The sequence below is a fragment of the Pteropus vampyrus genome, unplaced genomic scaffold (assembly GCF_000151845.1).
Source record: "Pteropus vampyrus isolate Shadow unplaced genomic scaffold, Pvam_2.0 Scaffold513, whole genome shotgun sequence".
Lineage (NCBI taxonomy): Eukaryota > Metazoa > Chordata > Mammalia > Chiroptera > Pteropodidae > Pteropus > Pteropus vampyrus.
In genome coordinates this window covers 362,974-376,755 of record NW_011889294.1, presented here as the reverse complement: position 1 = coordinate 376,755, position 13,782 = coordinate 362,974, and the positions used below count along the sequence as shown (strand labels likewise).

The window sequence follows — 13,782 nt, the reverse complement described above, 5'->3', positions numbered from 1 at the left end:
GGTATCTTAAAGCTGTACAGTGATGCCAATCATAAACCAGTATATACAAAAAATAAAGCCTGGAAGGGAATTCACATGTGGGTACTGCCTGTCACTGGAGTGGCGGGGACCTGTGTGACCTCCAGCGGGGAGGAACGTGAGTGCAGGACAGATGGACTGAAGAGCAGAGGCAGAGTTGCCTAAAAGTCAAACGTTTTCCTCTGAAAGAGGAAGAAAAAAAGATGGGTAGTAACAAGGACGGTGAGAAATTAAGGAAAAATTATGTTAGATGATTTTAATGAAGTATAGAAAAGAGGTTTTGAAGACAAAAGATCTGGAACCACTGCTGTGTAGTAGCGAATGCAGTGAGAGGTCCCTGAATTCCCAAAAAGGCTTGCCCAGTCAGTGTCAGAAGTCCAGGCGGGTGAACAGGTAGGTGGCCCTCCTGCTTGCAGTGAGGACTGTGCCTTTGTTAAAATCCGTGTTTGCAAAAGTTCGCTTGTGATGCTCTGCGGGAACGTGACAGGAAGGCAAGTGTGTCGTGGAAAAGAACAAAGGGAACAAGGATCTCAGGAGTGTGAGTATACTGAAGGCAAGAAAAGATACACTGAACCTAAATTTAACATTCCTATGGATTTTCCAGAATGGATTCAACTGCACATAAGAAGAACTTAATACTGAAATTGTATCAGAGCGCGAACATCATTGAATTGCTTCATTATCATCCGTGTGACTCTCGATCGTCAACCAAAGCAGAACATCTGAAATGTCTGCTAAACCTGCAGACCCAGCACATCCAAGCCAGGTTTGCTGTCCTCCTGACAGGTAAAGTCACAGCCTTAGTTCTGCCTCAGTCTCATCAATCACATGCAAAAATAGGCCAACTCTAGACATGTCCTTGCAGGTGGAGCCACTGGGCACCCTGAGCCATGTGGACGTGGCCAGGAACCGGCTGCTAGCTGGGGAAAGGGGACCACAGGTTCTGTCTAGTTCATCATCCTCAAATACAGTTTCTTTCTATTTCTATTATTAAGTTTTATCATCTCCTACAAGTCCTTAATTTTATACTTTAGTTTTTTAATGTGACTCTGAAGCAAGCTTTTAACAGTTATTTAAGGAATGACTACAGTTGTCATTTCTCACTGGTTTTCAGCGTCTCCCACTTCCCCCCCGCCGAGGTGGCTGCTCCCAAAACTTCAAACCTTTTCCTGCACTTGAACCAGGCTCCTTCTACCTCTGCAGTATTTACTACAGTATTACGGGGTCAACAAGATTTTTTTTTAAACAAAGGGGGAGAGATTCCTGCTACTTTACAAAAATGTACTTTAATGTTGAATAACTAGTTTGTACTCTTGAAGCTAATATAACATTGTGTCCCCTATAGTTTTAAAAAGTACATTAATGAATTTTTCACCAAAAGTTATTTTTCTTTTTACAGAAAAGCCTACTGCCTCCACAGAAGTCTTTGAAAATAGTGGCATTCTTGTTACAGATGTAAACAGCTTTATTGAAAATATACAAAAAGTTGCAGCTCCATTTAGGAGTAGCTATTGGTAAGAACACTTTTACTAACTGCCATCTGTGAGGAAGTGGTTGCCCAAAAACTGTTCTTTACCTTACAGATCGTGTTGTACACTGAAAATGTTTAGGGGTGGAGGGATGTTCTGAAGTATCAGGAAATAGGCAGCCTACTCTGAATCAATCACCCATTTCCTGTTAATGACATGCATTCTCACTGTAGCTCAATCCTGATCACCAAGACAAGAGAATGTGACCTCACAGTGTGTAGTTTTCTACAGCAGGTTGCACCCAGTTTATAAAATAGTAATTCCATCTTTAAAACGAAGTAACCGAGAACTATCAATTTTTGTCGCTCTCCAGGTGATTCAGCTGCAGCTTGCCTAGACGTCAGTGATGTCAACTACAAATCGAACGTTCCCTTTTCTTTGAAAACTTCGAGGTACACATGAGGCTTTTACAACTTGGGAGAAAGTTTTCCTGCTTTCGTTTTTGATATTCTGCTAAAATGTCTGACTTCATTCAGAGTGACAACCTTAGTTGTCCATTAGCTTTGGGTTGCAGTGTTAAATATTTTGTTTTAAATTATTTTCATTTTAAACAATGCCTTGAAAGCTATTGAACTCAATGTTAAAAATAATTTTATAAACGTGTTTACTCAATTGTAGCAGAGTGTTTTAACCAACAGCTTTGTTTATGCATGTTAATGTCAAAAAGGCCTAGATGTAATGCATGTTAGAGTCTGTTCTTAAAGGTTTCACCACCTTTATAAAAACTATAATCTTAACTGTTTTATTTGCTATTATTCAAGCAACACTACATAAAGTTAAACTTTTTTTCTAAGTGGTACGAATTTATAAACTGTCATTTTTCACTTATTCAGTTTTGTATATAGTGCACTACAAAATCAACTCTTCTGAGGCAGAAATATTTATATTAGAAATAATTTCTACAATCTTTAAAGTGTAAAACCAAGCAAAAAACGTTTGTAAGATACATAGTATCTATTTGGAACAAAGGTTTTTTTAAACTAATTTGTTTCCTTTTTTTTTTTTTTTTAAATAAAAACTGAAAACTGTTTCTGCAATGACTGGATAGAAAAAAGTGGAGTTATAGAGATGTCTCAGTGGGGGGGGGACCCTACCACTCATGTCGCTTTGGCCTTGATCTGTCACTCTGGTCCCTAGAGACCTGCCCAGTGCTCAGAGACCTCCCCAAGTCAGGAGCACTGAGCAGCAAGCTACAGAAAGAGGACATTCATGGGACTTTCACCTGGTGCTTTCTATGGGGCTGTCAGACCTGTACATAGAAACTTCTTCCAAAAGCCATTCTTCTACTTTACGTGTTATTTTCTCAGCAGGACTCAAAGAGTTTTATTGACACGAGCTTTTGCTTCGAAACCTATTTTTATAATGTACCCTAGGGATAAGAATGTAATAAGACTATAAACCATATTTGGTACTGAGCCGATTTGACATTACTGAGGAAGAGCAGACATTTAACCTATTGCTACCTGCCAAGTGCTGTCCAACTGACACTCATCTTTCAGGCTGTACCTCAAATGTTCGTCTCCCCTAGCTGAAACGCCTGCCACCACCCAGCCCACAGGGCCACCTTTCAGTTCCCCTACTACCTTTTCTATGACTGGTTTTACATGTAACCAAGCCATAGACAGTGGGTCTAGGCTAGACTGTGATCTCTTCTGTCTTTGTACCCCATCAGCCCGGCAGTAAGCAGTAGCTGAGTGAAGAACATGCAAATCCTACTATATTTTCTTTCCACCTACTACTAATCCAGCTTGTGCATCTGCCTGCACGAATAGTTTACAATGTAAAGTATTGTGAGGGCAATGCTTGCTGGACCTTTAGATAACCTTATCATGCAAAGGCGTGATTCTCAACTGGGGTGATTTGTGCCCCGGGAGGCGTTACAGTCTCTGGAGACATTTCATTACCCTAGTTCTTTTAACAGATCTACCTTCTGTAAGAATCGATATTCACCGTAAGAGAATACAGTTGTCACACCTTAGGTAAATGGTTCCTATCCAGGGAGGCTTAGAACTATCAGGGTGAAAGGAGGTACTAAAGACGATTTCTAACTACAGTGTAAATGAGTTCCATGAAAACATTAAAACACCTATTCCACCTGACCATTTATAAATGCTATAAGCAAAATTATCAAAGGCAATAACTTGCAGTTGTGTGGAAAATACTTGTTCTCAAACACTACTAAGACCAAGTCTCATGGTTCTGGTGTGTTGAGTGTAACTAGGGGTCTACTCACAGTGAAGCCAGATGGGGACTCTATCCTTCCAAGTTCGTACCTTCACGGTGTGACTGAGCTCATTCCTCCCTCTGGCATCTCTGCTAGCATCAGCTTCAGCTCTACTGAAGGAAACAGACAGCTGCGTCATGGTCGGCACAATGCTCGGGGCTCTTAAACCTCAGGACACAAACAGACCAATCGAGAGGGAACTGGTTTCCAGAGTTTGGCTTTATTTTGCAGTACAGAAATCATGTGGAGCCATTCTGAGACAGGCATCATTGAAGGAGGGGCTCTGTCAAATCGATACTGCGTTACGGCTTGGTCCATTGGAGAAGCCACACTTGGGAAACAAAAGAAGCTTCTACATATTGACCTGCTTTATGATAGGTTTCGTCCCCCTTTGCTCTCATCAGTTATTCGGTTAAAACACTGCACACAGGCTTCCTCCAAAATGACTCAAAGTCTGGAGTTAGGTTAGAATTTTCAGGCCACGTAAACCAGACTTGTGGCTGCGCTAAATGGCACTGTCTTAATACCTGACAGGACATAAAATGTAAGCTGTACAGAAAACCACAGGGTTCTGTCCCGTTATGGGACATTTGGTTTCAAATCTGTCAGCACCGGGTACTGACCCAGGGCCCGAGCAGAAGCAAGTAACTGCAAAGCTTACGCTGATTAAAAGATACAATACTGTATCGAGATCCCTGTATTAGGATCGCAACTTTTCTTTTTTTTTTTTTTTTAATTTATCCATCACTAGAAAAAAAAGCCAGCATCGCTTAAACTGTACAGAGTGTGGTCACCTGCCAATTCTGAATAGCCACTCCAGGAAAACGAGTTAATACATGATGTCGGAAAGGGGAGGAATACTGACTGGTGCAGTGCTCTGCAGCCCTCCGCTGTGGTTACAAAAGCAGGCCTCACGATATGGATTTCATACATTACGAATCATTTGCCAAATTTTAAGTTTGTCCTAATTAGATAACATGTATCGCTGTTAGTCTTCCCCATAGATGTCATTTTTCTTGCGCTTCATTTCCTCAAAGTCAAACTCTGATCCTGTCATTCTCTTATAGATGTCCTTAATGTCATCACAGGTCGTCTCAAAGTGAGTTGTGGCATCATAGGCACGGGAAATAAAGATCTGGAAGTAAAAGTGAGAAAGACATGAGCCCACTCAGGGGAGTCTCCCTGGGGAGCCTGGGGACACCCTTTTCAGGTCACCACGCTCACCTGGCTCTCTGTTCCCAAATCCTTTGGTACGAGCAGGTCACTGATGCTAACGAATCTGGAGAAAAAGAATTAAGTGAGCAAGTGCGCTGACCCCACAGGACGGGACTGGTAGAGATGAGATGCGGGGCGCGGTCCGGGCCTCGCAGGGTCTGCCCCGCCATACGGCCCAGCCGAAGGCTCTTGGAGTTTCCGCTGGTACACACGAACGCGTCACTTACTTCTGCTCAATTGGTTCCAAGAGCTCCAGAGCGGGTCTGATCTCCTTCTCGGGCTCCTTGGTCTCCACGGTGGTGCTGACGATGGCGATGTACTTGCCCTGCGCTGCCACGTTGTGTGCAGAGGAGATCATGCAGACGTAGATGTCTGGAAACGAGTCACCATCTCACTGCTGAGGTCTGCGAACCCCGGGCCTGCGTGCGCTCGGGCTCACCCGTATTTCATCAAAGTGAATTAAAATGGCTCGAAATAGACAGTACCTTCTAAGCTAAGTGCTAGGCATGTGGAGGCAAGCAGGGTCACACACGGAACGTGCAAATATTTAGCGACTTTTAGCCTACCAGAGATGAAGCATTTATGTGACAATGACCCACTGGACTTGGAAACGAGACTTTCTCTCCCAGCTTTTTCACAGGTTAACTGAGAACCTGGCAAACCACAGTAACCGTCCCGGGAGCGTCTGCTTCACTAAGTCCTGTGGTTAGAAAGGTTCTGAGTGGCTAAGAAACGGTTTATTGGGCACAGATGCTCCTCGGCTTAGGACGGGTACATCCTGTCAAGCCATCAAAGGTAGGGGGACAATATCTTAGGTGGAGATGTATTTAATACACCAAATGGCAAAATCATTTAACACAAAGCCTGTTTTGTAATAAAACGGTGAATGTCTCCACTTACTCAGTACTGTGCTAAAAGTGAAAACCAGAATGGCGGTTACCACTTTTGTATCATGTTAAGGTCAAAAAATCCTAAATCGAACCATCATAAAGTGGGGGGGACATTCTGCACTGATTTCTCATTCATTTAATATAATTACGAATCAGCGTAAGCTACTGAGTTGCCATAAGGAACTCTAATTCCATAGGTCCTGTTGGTGTGTGTGCCCTAAGCGACTACAACATTTCCAGTGCAGACAATAATCACTGGGTTCCCTTCTCCTCTCAGACCTTTGCAGACCCAAGGCTCTGCTTGGGAAGCCCTGAAAGATTACTTCCACCTAAGTCTCTGTGTTCTAGTAACAATCTTCTAGATAGATTGTTTCCTATATGGAAAAAAAATTAAATATAGATAGCTCCTAACTGTCCACTTTAAAGCTTTAATCCTCCTCAAACTGAATTTTCGATAAAAGATTTGGGGCTTCCGACTGAAGAGAAGACAAGAAAAGCCAGTGGCTGAAAACAACTGGTTAAAGCAAAGATGAGGAATTACGATTTTAGAGTTAAAGCCTGGTCTTATCAGAGAATTTGAGCTGTGTTCTAGCACACCGCTAAAATCAAATATAAGTATTAAGTTGACAAATAATGACGTAACAGCAGCATCGTCATCAGCTCGAAATAGTGGAGTCAGGTCGCTAGTAAGCACAGGCCCACAGGCCGGCACACAACGGCTAGGGCCGGGTCCACTCCTGCTGCTCCTGCTGCTCAGCCTGAGGAGGAGGAGCCAGGGGCCCAGACAGCGCACGGAGCCCGAGGCAGGACTCTCCTAATCTAAGCTGTTCCTTCAGTGTGGTTGGTCATTTAGGGTCTGAGCTAAAAGGGATCCATCACGTTTTGTTTTCCACGTGTAATCTAAAGCTTCTTCACTATAACAGCAGATAAAATGACGAATTTGGGGTAAAACAAAGCAAATTATGTCCAACAGAATTCTACAAATAGCTGATCTTAGAAACTCACCCGACTTGCGATTGACCTGATTCTGTGGGATGATGATCTGGCAGGAGCTGGCATCACTGGTGTTCTTGATGGGGTGGCTCAGGATGCAGATGACTCGGATCACCTGGCCCACCTTTTCTACCCGGTCTTTCACGTAGCTGGGGTCACAGATGAGCTGCTTACAGCGGGCAATCTGGAACAAGATGGTGACAAGCTTTACGGTATTCATAGTCCGTGAGGATTTTAGATAGTATAATGATGCCACTGACTCTTGAATATAATCTGTTATCTTCATAAAGTAACCGCAGATAATTACTGAGCTATAGATAACTATTAAAACTAGCCTTGCCAACAACCCCTACAAATTCTCCTGGAAAAGAGCCAGTAATTCTAAATCCTATGCAAATATTAGGAAAACTGTTGCACAGTAATCAGAAGCATAAGCTTAGAACCGGGTAGACGGGGGTTCAAATCCTGGCTCTACCCAATCTCGGAGGGTTGTGAGGGTTAAATGAAACAGTATTTATGGCCTGTCTTCATATGTGAACGCAACCAGTCAAGAGTAAACGTTCTGTAAATGGTACTGGCGTTACGAACCTGCCAAAATCATTCTCCTCTTAGCGCTGTGTTTCCTAAGTAAAACTTAAGTTGCAAGATAAATTATATAGTCTTCTTCCCCTTTGTATCAAAGCCTTGAACTTAGAGGAAGCAGCTATGTGAAGCAAAGAATGGCAACTGCAGTAAAAGACTGAGATACCAGGTTAAAACATTTACTCGCATTCTCTAGACACCTACTATGCGGAAAGCATAAGGTAGTCACAGGAGATTTCCAACGACAAAGGTGTGGACGGCCAGCCAGTGCCACGGTCTTCACCCGCGGGATGGACACCATCAGGAACACCACAGTTATTTTAAACTGAGTTTCTGAGCAGTGCTAAGTATTTGTAAGGGTTGCTATTCCATGAAAGAGTGATTTGGTTTATAGACCAGCAGCGCTGGCATCACTTGAGAGCTCGCAAGAAAATGCAGGATGTACACTTTAACAAGCGTAACGATGATTTATATTCAAATTTGAAACACTGCTCAAAACTCCACCTAGCCAGCTCCACAGCTAAACTCCAAGTTAAAAAATAAATGTTAATAATTAACAGTAATATTTAACAATTTATTATTACGAAATGGGTCAGCACTGAAAAAGCCCAATTTCAAGCAAAAAATTATATATATGAAACAAATAAAGCTAAAATTAAATGAAAATCTGAGAGACAGGCACCAACCCACGCTGTATATACAATACTTATTTAGAAGTTACCCATATGGGACAATACAAAAGAGTATTGGTCTGCCTTCTTAACTACAGCACAGCCTCTGGTACTGGTCTTCCCAGAGACCATCAGTCTGAACTAGCATCGACTCCACGCCAGGTGAGTACTTATGAGATAATGAAATTTTCTTCACAAGAACAGTATTTTTTAAAATGTAAAAGTGATTTACCTCTCCTTCAGATTTAACACCAACCACTTTTCCATTCTCCACAATGATTTCTCCAATTGGTTTATTCAGCATGTAGGTACCTCCATATATGGCACTTAGCCTAGAAAAATTTTTAAATTACAATTGATAATTTATAATTGTATCAACTACTAGTATTTTTTCTTAAATCTTAATGGGTTTTAGGCAATATGTTTTTTGCTCAGTTTCCTTCTAAAAGGTGTTAGTTTACAAGTCATTAAAAGCCTCAATTACAGAAAATCAAAACTATGATGTCTCATAAAGTGACCAATAAAGCAATGGGGGGAACAGTTTATATGGGTCTAATCCTCCTGCATATAAATAAACTGGACACCAACCAAAAAAGAGAAAAAAAAAACCTGCCAGGAGCTCAGGAGAGTGCCGAGGCGCAGGCGGCACCTGGGCGAGGTCGTTCCGTGGTTCATGTGGACGAACCCCTTGGGCCTCAGCACAGCGCCCCACCACAGAAGCAGAGCCCACGGGCTCTCTGACTTATGGTGCCAGAGGACAGAACTGGGCTGTGAAAGGGATGAAGATCGGGGCGGGGTGGGGGTGGGGATCTTACACGAGGAGGAGCCAAATCTATGAAACTGCTTCAATCCCGTACCTAACTCTAGAAGTGGTACATGAGGGAGACGCCAAGAAAGCCAGGCAAAGCGACAGCTGAATGGCAGCAGACTCGAGCGGAAATACAGTTGTGGGTCATGAGGACAAACGAGTCTGAAACTGCCACATTAGTGGAGCCTCGTACACACTCTGAGCTTTCCACCGAAATTCTTACTGTTCTAGAACGAAGAATTCAGCCAAAGACGAAAGACTGCCTCCCCACCATGAAAAAAGGTAAAACCAACCCTCCAAAACCTGAAAGTGAATGGCCAATAATTTACCTGCCTACTCACACAAAAACCAATACTCTTCAAAGGATCTAGTATCCCTACAGTGTACCAATCAACGTGACCAGTCTACAATTAAAAATTACACGTAAAGAAACAAAATGTGACCCGCAGAGGATGAGCGATCAGTACAAACGCACTCATGTTACTGCTGTTAAAAAATGCGGAGGGGTTAAAGGCAGCTACTATAAATACGGTCAAGGACAAACATCCTTGTTCAAGAATGTTATATTCGAGAGTCAAAATGAGATACAGAATCTCAAGGAAAATTTAAACTATATTTAAAAACAAATTCTAGATCTACAAAATACAATATAAAAAAAATAAAACTCTCGGAATGGGATCACAGCCTACTGGAAATAAATGAGTCAGTGACCTTGACAAATGAACAGACACTATCCAATAAGAAGCAGGGAGAGAAAAAAAGATGAAAAGAAAAATGAGCAGAGCCTCAGTGAGCGACGGAATCACACCAAGCGCCTAACATACAAGTAACTGGAGAGAAGAGGACGTGAGGAGATGCCTAAAGAGGACAGCCATTAAAAAATCCCCACTCGGTGTAAAAATTAAATGACACATCCAAGCAGTTCAACAAATCCAAAGCGAAACCACACCTAGGCGAATCCTATGAGACCAAAACTCAAAGAAAACCTTCAAAGCAGCCACGGGGGAAAAAGCACACACACACACACACACACAACTAGTGACAGCTAACACACAGACGTACACACACACACGCAAATCTAAAAACTTAAAAATACATCACGTGTAAGTGATGTTTATCAGATGCAGAGTTAGTTTAATATCCAAAACCTGATCTAATGTAATTCACCTTAATAACAGCATAAAAGAATCTGCATTATTAACCCTTTGCCAACACTTCTTCAAAACAAAACCTCTCAGCAAACTATGAATAAAAAGGAATTTAAGCTAAGCAGGGTCGGGCCTGGTTAGTACTTGGATGGGAGACCACCTGAGAAGACTGGGTGCTGTAGGCGTAAAAAATAAAAAATAAGGGACTGTAAGCTGACAAGGTCCTTGCAATCTGTGAGGTCAACCAAGGGTTACCTCGCCTGAAAAAAAAAATTTTTTTTTTATCTGACAAAACCATCTATGGAAAGTGCACAGAAAATATTCAATAACAGATTGAAAACGTTCACCTTAAGACTGAAAACAAAACGAGGAGGCCCGTTCTCACGCGTCGCTTCCTCCTCCCAGAAGCCCCGGCCCCGCACACGGGCAAGGCGGGGAAACACAAAGGCTCGAAAAGAAGCTAGCCTCTCTTCACAGACGAGACTGCCATAACGGGACAACTCTACGAAATCCACGAAACTAAGAATCTGCAGAATAAGCGCCCGGTCACAGCACATACGGTCAGTTAACTGTGTTCCTGTATGTTAGCCAACAACTAACAAATTTTCATTAACGAGAGCATCGAAATAAACAATACTTACAAATAAATGTGACCAAGAAAAGTGCTAGATCTCTGCAGCGGAAGCTTACCTACCGCACACTGCCGACGCAAGCACACGTGTGGGCCGGACACGCAGTGACTGCGGGAGCGCCCCCAGTCAAAGCGCCAGCAAGCACTCTAGAGACGGATGACCCGTTCGGAAATGTGGAAACAGCCTAGAACAGACACGACTCTGGAAAAGGAGAGAGCTGAGGACTTACGTTACCTGACCTCAAGACTCGCCCTAAAATTCTAATAATATTCAGGACAGTGTGGTGATGGCGTTAAGAAAAATAAATGGATCACTGGGACAAAACAGACACATACGTATGGTTGACTGATTTCACACAAAGGCACCCAGACAACTGCAAAAGGACGACTTTTCAATAAAGTGTTAGAACTAAATAGTGGTATGAAAAATATGAACTTGGAGCCTCATTTCACCCCACACACCAATGTATTTCAAGACGAATCACAGATTTAAACACAAAGTGAAAACTATAAAGCTTCTAGTAAAGACAAGGGAGATTATCAAAAAGATAATCCCTTTTTGAGGTAGGCAAAGCTTTCTTAGCTAGGAGACCAAAAGCACTAAACATACCAAAAAAACACTTGATGCATTTGCCACGGCCTGGGAGAAAACATTTATAATGCAGATATCTGGCAAAAGACTTGCCACCAGGAAACTTCGAGATCTCCTACAAATCACAAAAAGCCCAATCTTTAAAAACCGTGCAGAAGAAATGAACCATCACATCACAAAATTATACAAACAAGCTCTTGAAAAGGTGCTAAGTATTAGTCCTCAAGAAACGCAAATTAAAACAATGAGACAGCACTTCACATCCACTTGGGTGGTTCAAATTAAAAAGACCAGGACACACAATGCTGACACACGATGACGACAACGGGGCAGAGCAACGGAAGCTCACTGCGGCAGCACGACCACTCTGGAAAGCCGCCTAGCAGCTTCTTACGAGGTTAAGCGTACTTTCCCTACAGCCAGCAACTCCGCTCCTGGATATCTACTCAAAAGAAATGGCAGCTATGTCCATGCAGCCTTCTACACAAAAGCTCATAGGAGCGCTAATACCATGAAACTCAAAGCCCAGGTGACCAGCAGCAGAACAATGTGGTACAGGGACAGGATCCGCATAATGGACTACTACTCAACATTTAAAAACCGAACTCCAGCACATGCATCAACACAGATGAATCTCAAAAATGCTAAGCAAAGGCCAGACAAAAATGAGTACGTATTGCATTATTCCCTCTATATAAATTTCAAAAACAGGCAAAAGTAATCACTGGGCACACAGGCTTACACATTTATCAAACTCAACCTTTGCACTGTAGATCTGTGGTTTTACTTCAATAAAAACAAAAAGCACCTCGCCGCTCACAGCCACGTCTCATGCTCCGGGGACGGTGAGGTTCACGGCCCGCGGGCTCTCAGCAAACAGGATAAACGTGTGCTCTTACCTCGCAAAGCCCTGTGGCAGCTCCCCGAGGCCGTAGAGCGGATACAGGTACGGGCTCTTGCCATATCTCGCCAAAGACTCACTGTAAAGTTTAATCCTATTAATGGTTTCACAACACGGTTCATCTAAATAGCTGGAGGAGAGGAAGTGAATATTAGAAAAGGGCTTCGGATTTCACTTGTGTTCAATTTAAGATCTTTTCCTGAATTGAAGGTGTTCAGTTATATACCTTCGTATTTTACATGAAAGGCTCTAACATTCATTTGCAGCTAGAACCTGTTCTTTCACTGTTTAACATGGCTAGATACTCATTTTCTTGCATATTCCACAGTGAAGAACTGGGAAATTCAATTAGCGTTCCCAAAACATACAGAAATCTAAAAACCAAAGAACTTACTCATCAGTTCTGTAAAGTGCCAGGGCATGACCGGTAAAATCTATAACATCTTGGCCCAAGTCAAATTTCTTATACACCTCGCGCATTGGAGTCTTCTTAGGGTCGATGCCCTCAAAAGTTCTAGAATCTTTCTCATCGAAGTTGGCAACGTACACTAGGAATTTTCTGAAGCGACGTTTCTCAAACAGCCCCATTAAGCCTGAAAAAGAATTTTTTAAAATAGGACACTGAGGAAAAGAAAGTCTGAGAAGAAGGCTGAGAGATGCCACGTTATCGTCTGGGCTCTTCCAACGCAACGTGCATTTAAAACGCGGGGGTCTGACAAGACTAAATGAACTGACAATTACAACAGCTCAGTTAGGTCTTCAATTTTACAGTGCAATTACAAGTAATTAGAACCAGTATATTTAATTAAATGTAACATGTCTAATTACATCTCTTATTAGGTACGAGGTAAATAGGACTTTGAAAACTATTATTCAAAAAGGCATCCGTCTGAATGTTCTTTGAAAAACTCTGATCTGTACTTAGCCAACTGCCTGAAATTCTGAACGCTCTTCCTTTTCTTTTTCTGTATTTTAAGATGCATTCTGGCATTTAACGGGGTAGAAGCTCGGCCTCCAAGAGCAAACTGACCTCAAAGAAATTTAGATGCTGGTTACGCCGCTAGTTACTTTATTGCAGGCCTAGATAACCAGCTCACCACTTTTCACGCTAAAAAGCAGATGAGGAGACAGCTGTAAATCACCACCTTCTACACCCTCGGCTCTTCCTACCAGTCACTATTCCTACTAGTAGGCCAGTTTCAGTAAGACAACAGGTCAAAGCTTCCCAATTACCTAACCAGGTATAAGATTTGACCACGGAATTTTTAAAAAGCAGAATTAGTATCATAAGAAGACCACTAGGATATGGCACATGATGTAGAATTCTCACGGTGGACCCACAGGACCTAACCCCAGATCAGCAGCGGGCTGCAGCTGCAGGCGGTCTACTGCAGACTGCCACGAGCCCTGAGATTCACTTAGCTCTGTGACATCCAAGGTGACCTGATGCCTGGGTGCTCCAGACAAATAGGTCTCTCAGCCTAAGAGTGAGAATAAACAAACAAGCTAAAGACTGAACTTAAGACAGAAGATTTTGCTGGGCACATTTTAAAGCTATTTATGAAAACTTCTCTGAACAT

General features: G+C 42.5%; 2 protein-coding genes across 12 annotated transcripts in view; one reads left to right on the top strand and one right to left on the bottom strand.

Moving 5' to 3' along the window:
* The window catches only part of FAM208B (family with sequence similarity 208 member B), a 66,708-nt gene extending 64,133 nt beyond the window's left edge, over positions 1–2,575 (top strand). For 8 of the 11 annotated variants that reach the window (XM_023524972.1, XM_023524967.1, XM_023524968.1 and 5 more), the window contains 3 exons: positions 623–804; positions 1,418–1,532; positions 1,861–2,575. In XM_023524972.1, coding sequence (XP_023380740.1) covers positions 623–804; positions 1,418–1,532; positions 1,861–1,864 — 301 coding nt within the window. In that variant the 3' untranslated portion in view covers positions 1,865–2,575. Of the gene's footprint in view, positions 1–622; positions 805–1,417; positions 1,537–1,860 lie in introns of those variants that run through there. The other 3 variants (XM_023524969.1, XM_011383334.2, XM_011383337.2) reach the window with 1 other exon arrangement.
* A 1,397-nt stretch (positions 2,576–3,972) lies between these two features.
* Positions 3,973–13,782, bottom strand: part of GDI2 (GDP dissociation inhibitor 2) — a 30,281-nt gene continuing 20,471 nt past the window's right edge. Inside the window, exons 6-12 of the mRNA XM_023524963.1 lie at positions 12,597–12,795; positions 12,201–12,332; positions 8,355–8,454; positions 6,882–7,053; positions 5,214–5,358; positions 4,996–5,050; positions 3,973–4,906 (exon numbers count right to left, since the gene is read on the bottom strand). Of these exons, the coding sequence (XP_023380731.1) occupies positions 4,760–4,906; positions 4,996–5,050; positions 5,214–5,358; positions 6,882–7,053; positions 8,355–8,454; positions 12,201–12,332; positions 12,597–12,795 (950 nt within the window). The 3' untranslated portion in view covers positions 3,973–4,759. The remainder of the gene's footprint in view (positions 4,907–4,995; positions 5,051–5,213; positions 5,359–6,881; positions 7,054–8,354; positions 8,455–12,200; positions 12,333–12,596; positions 12,796–13,782) is intronic.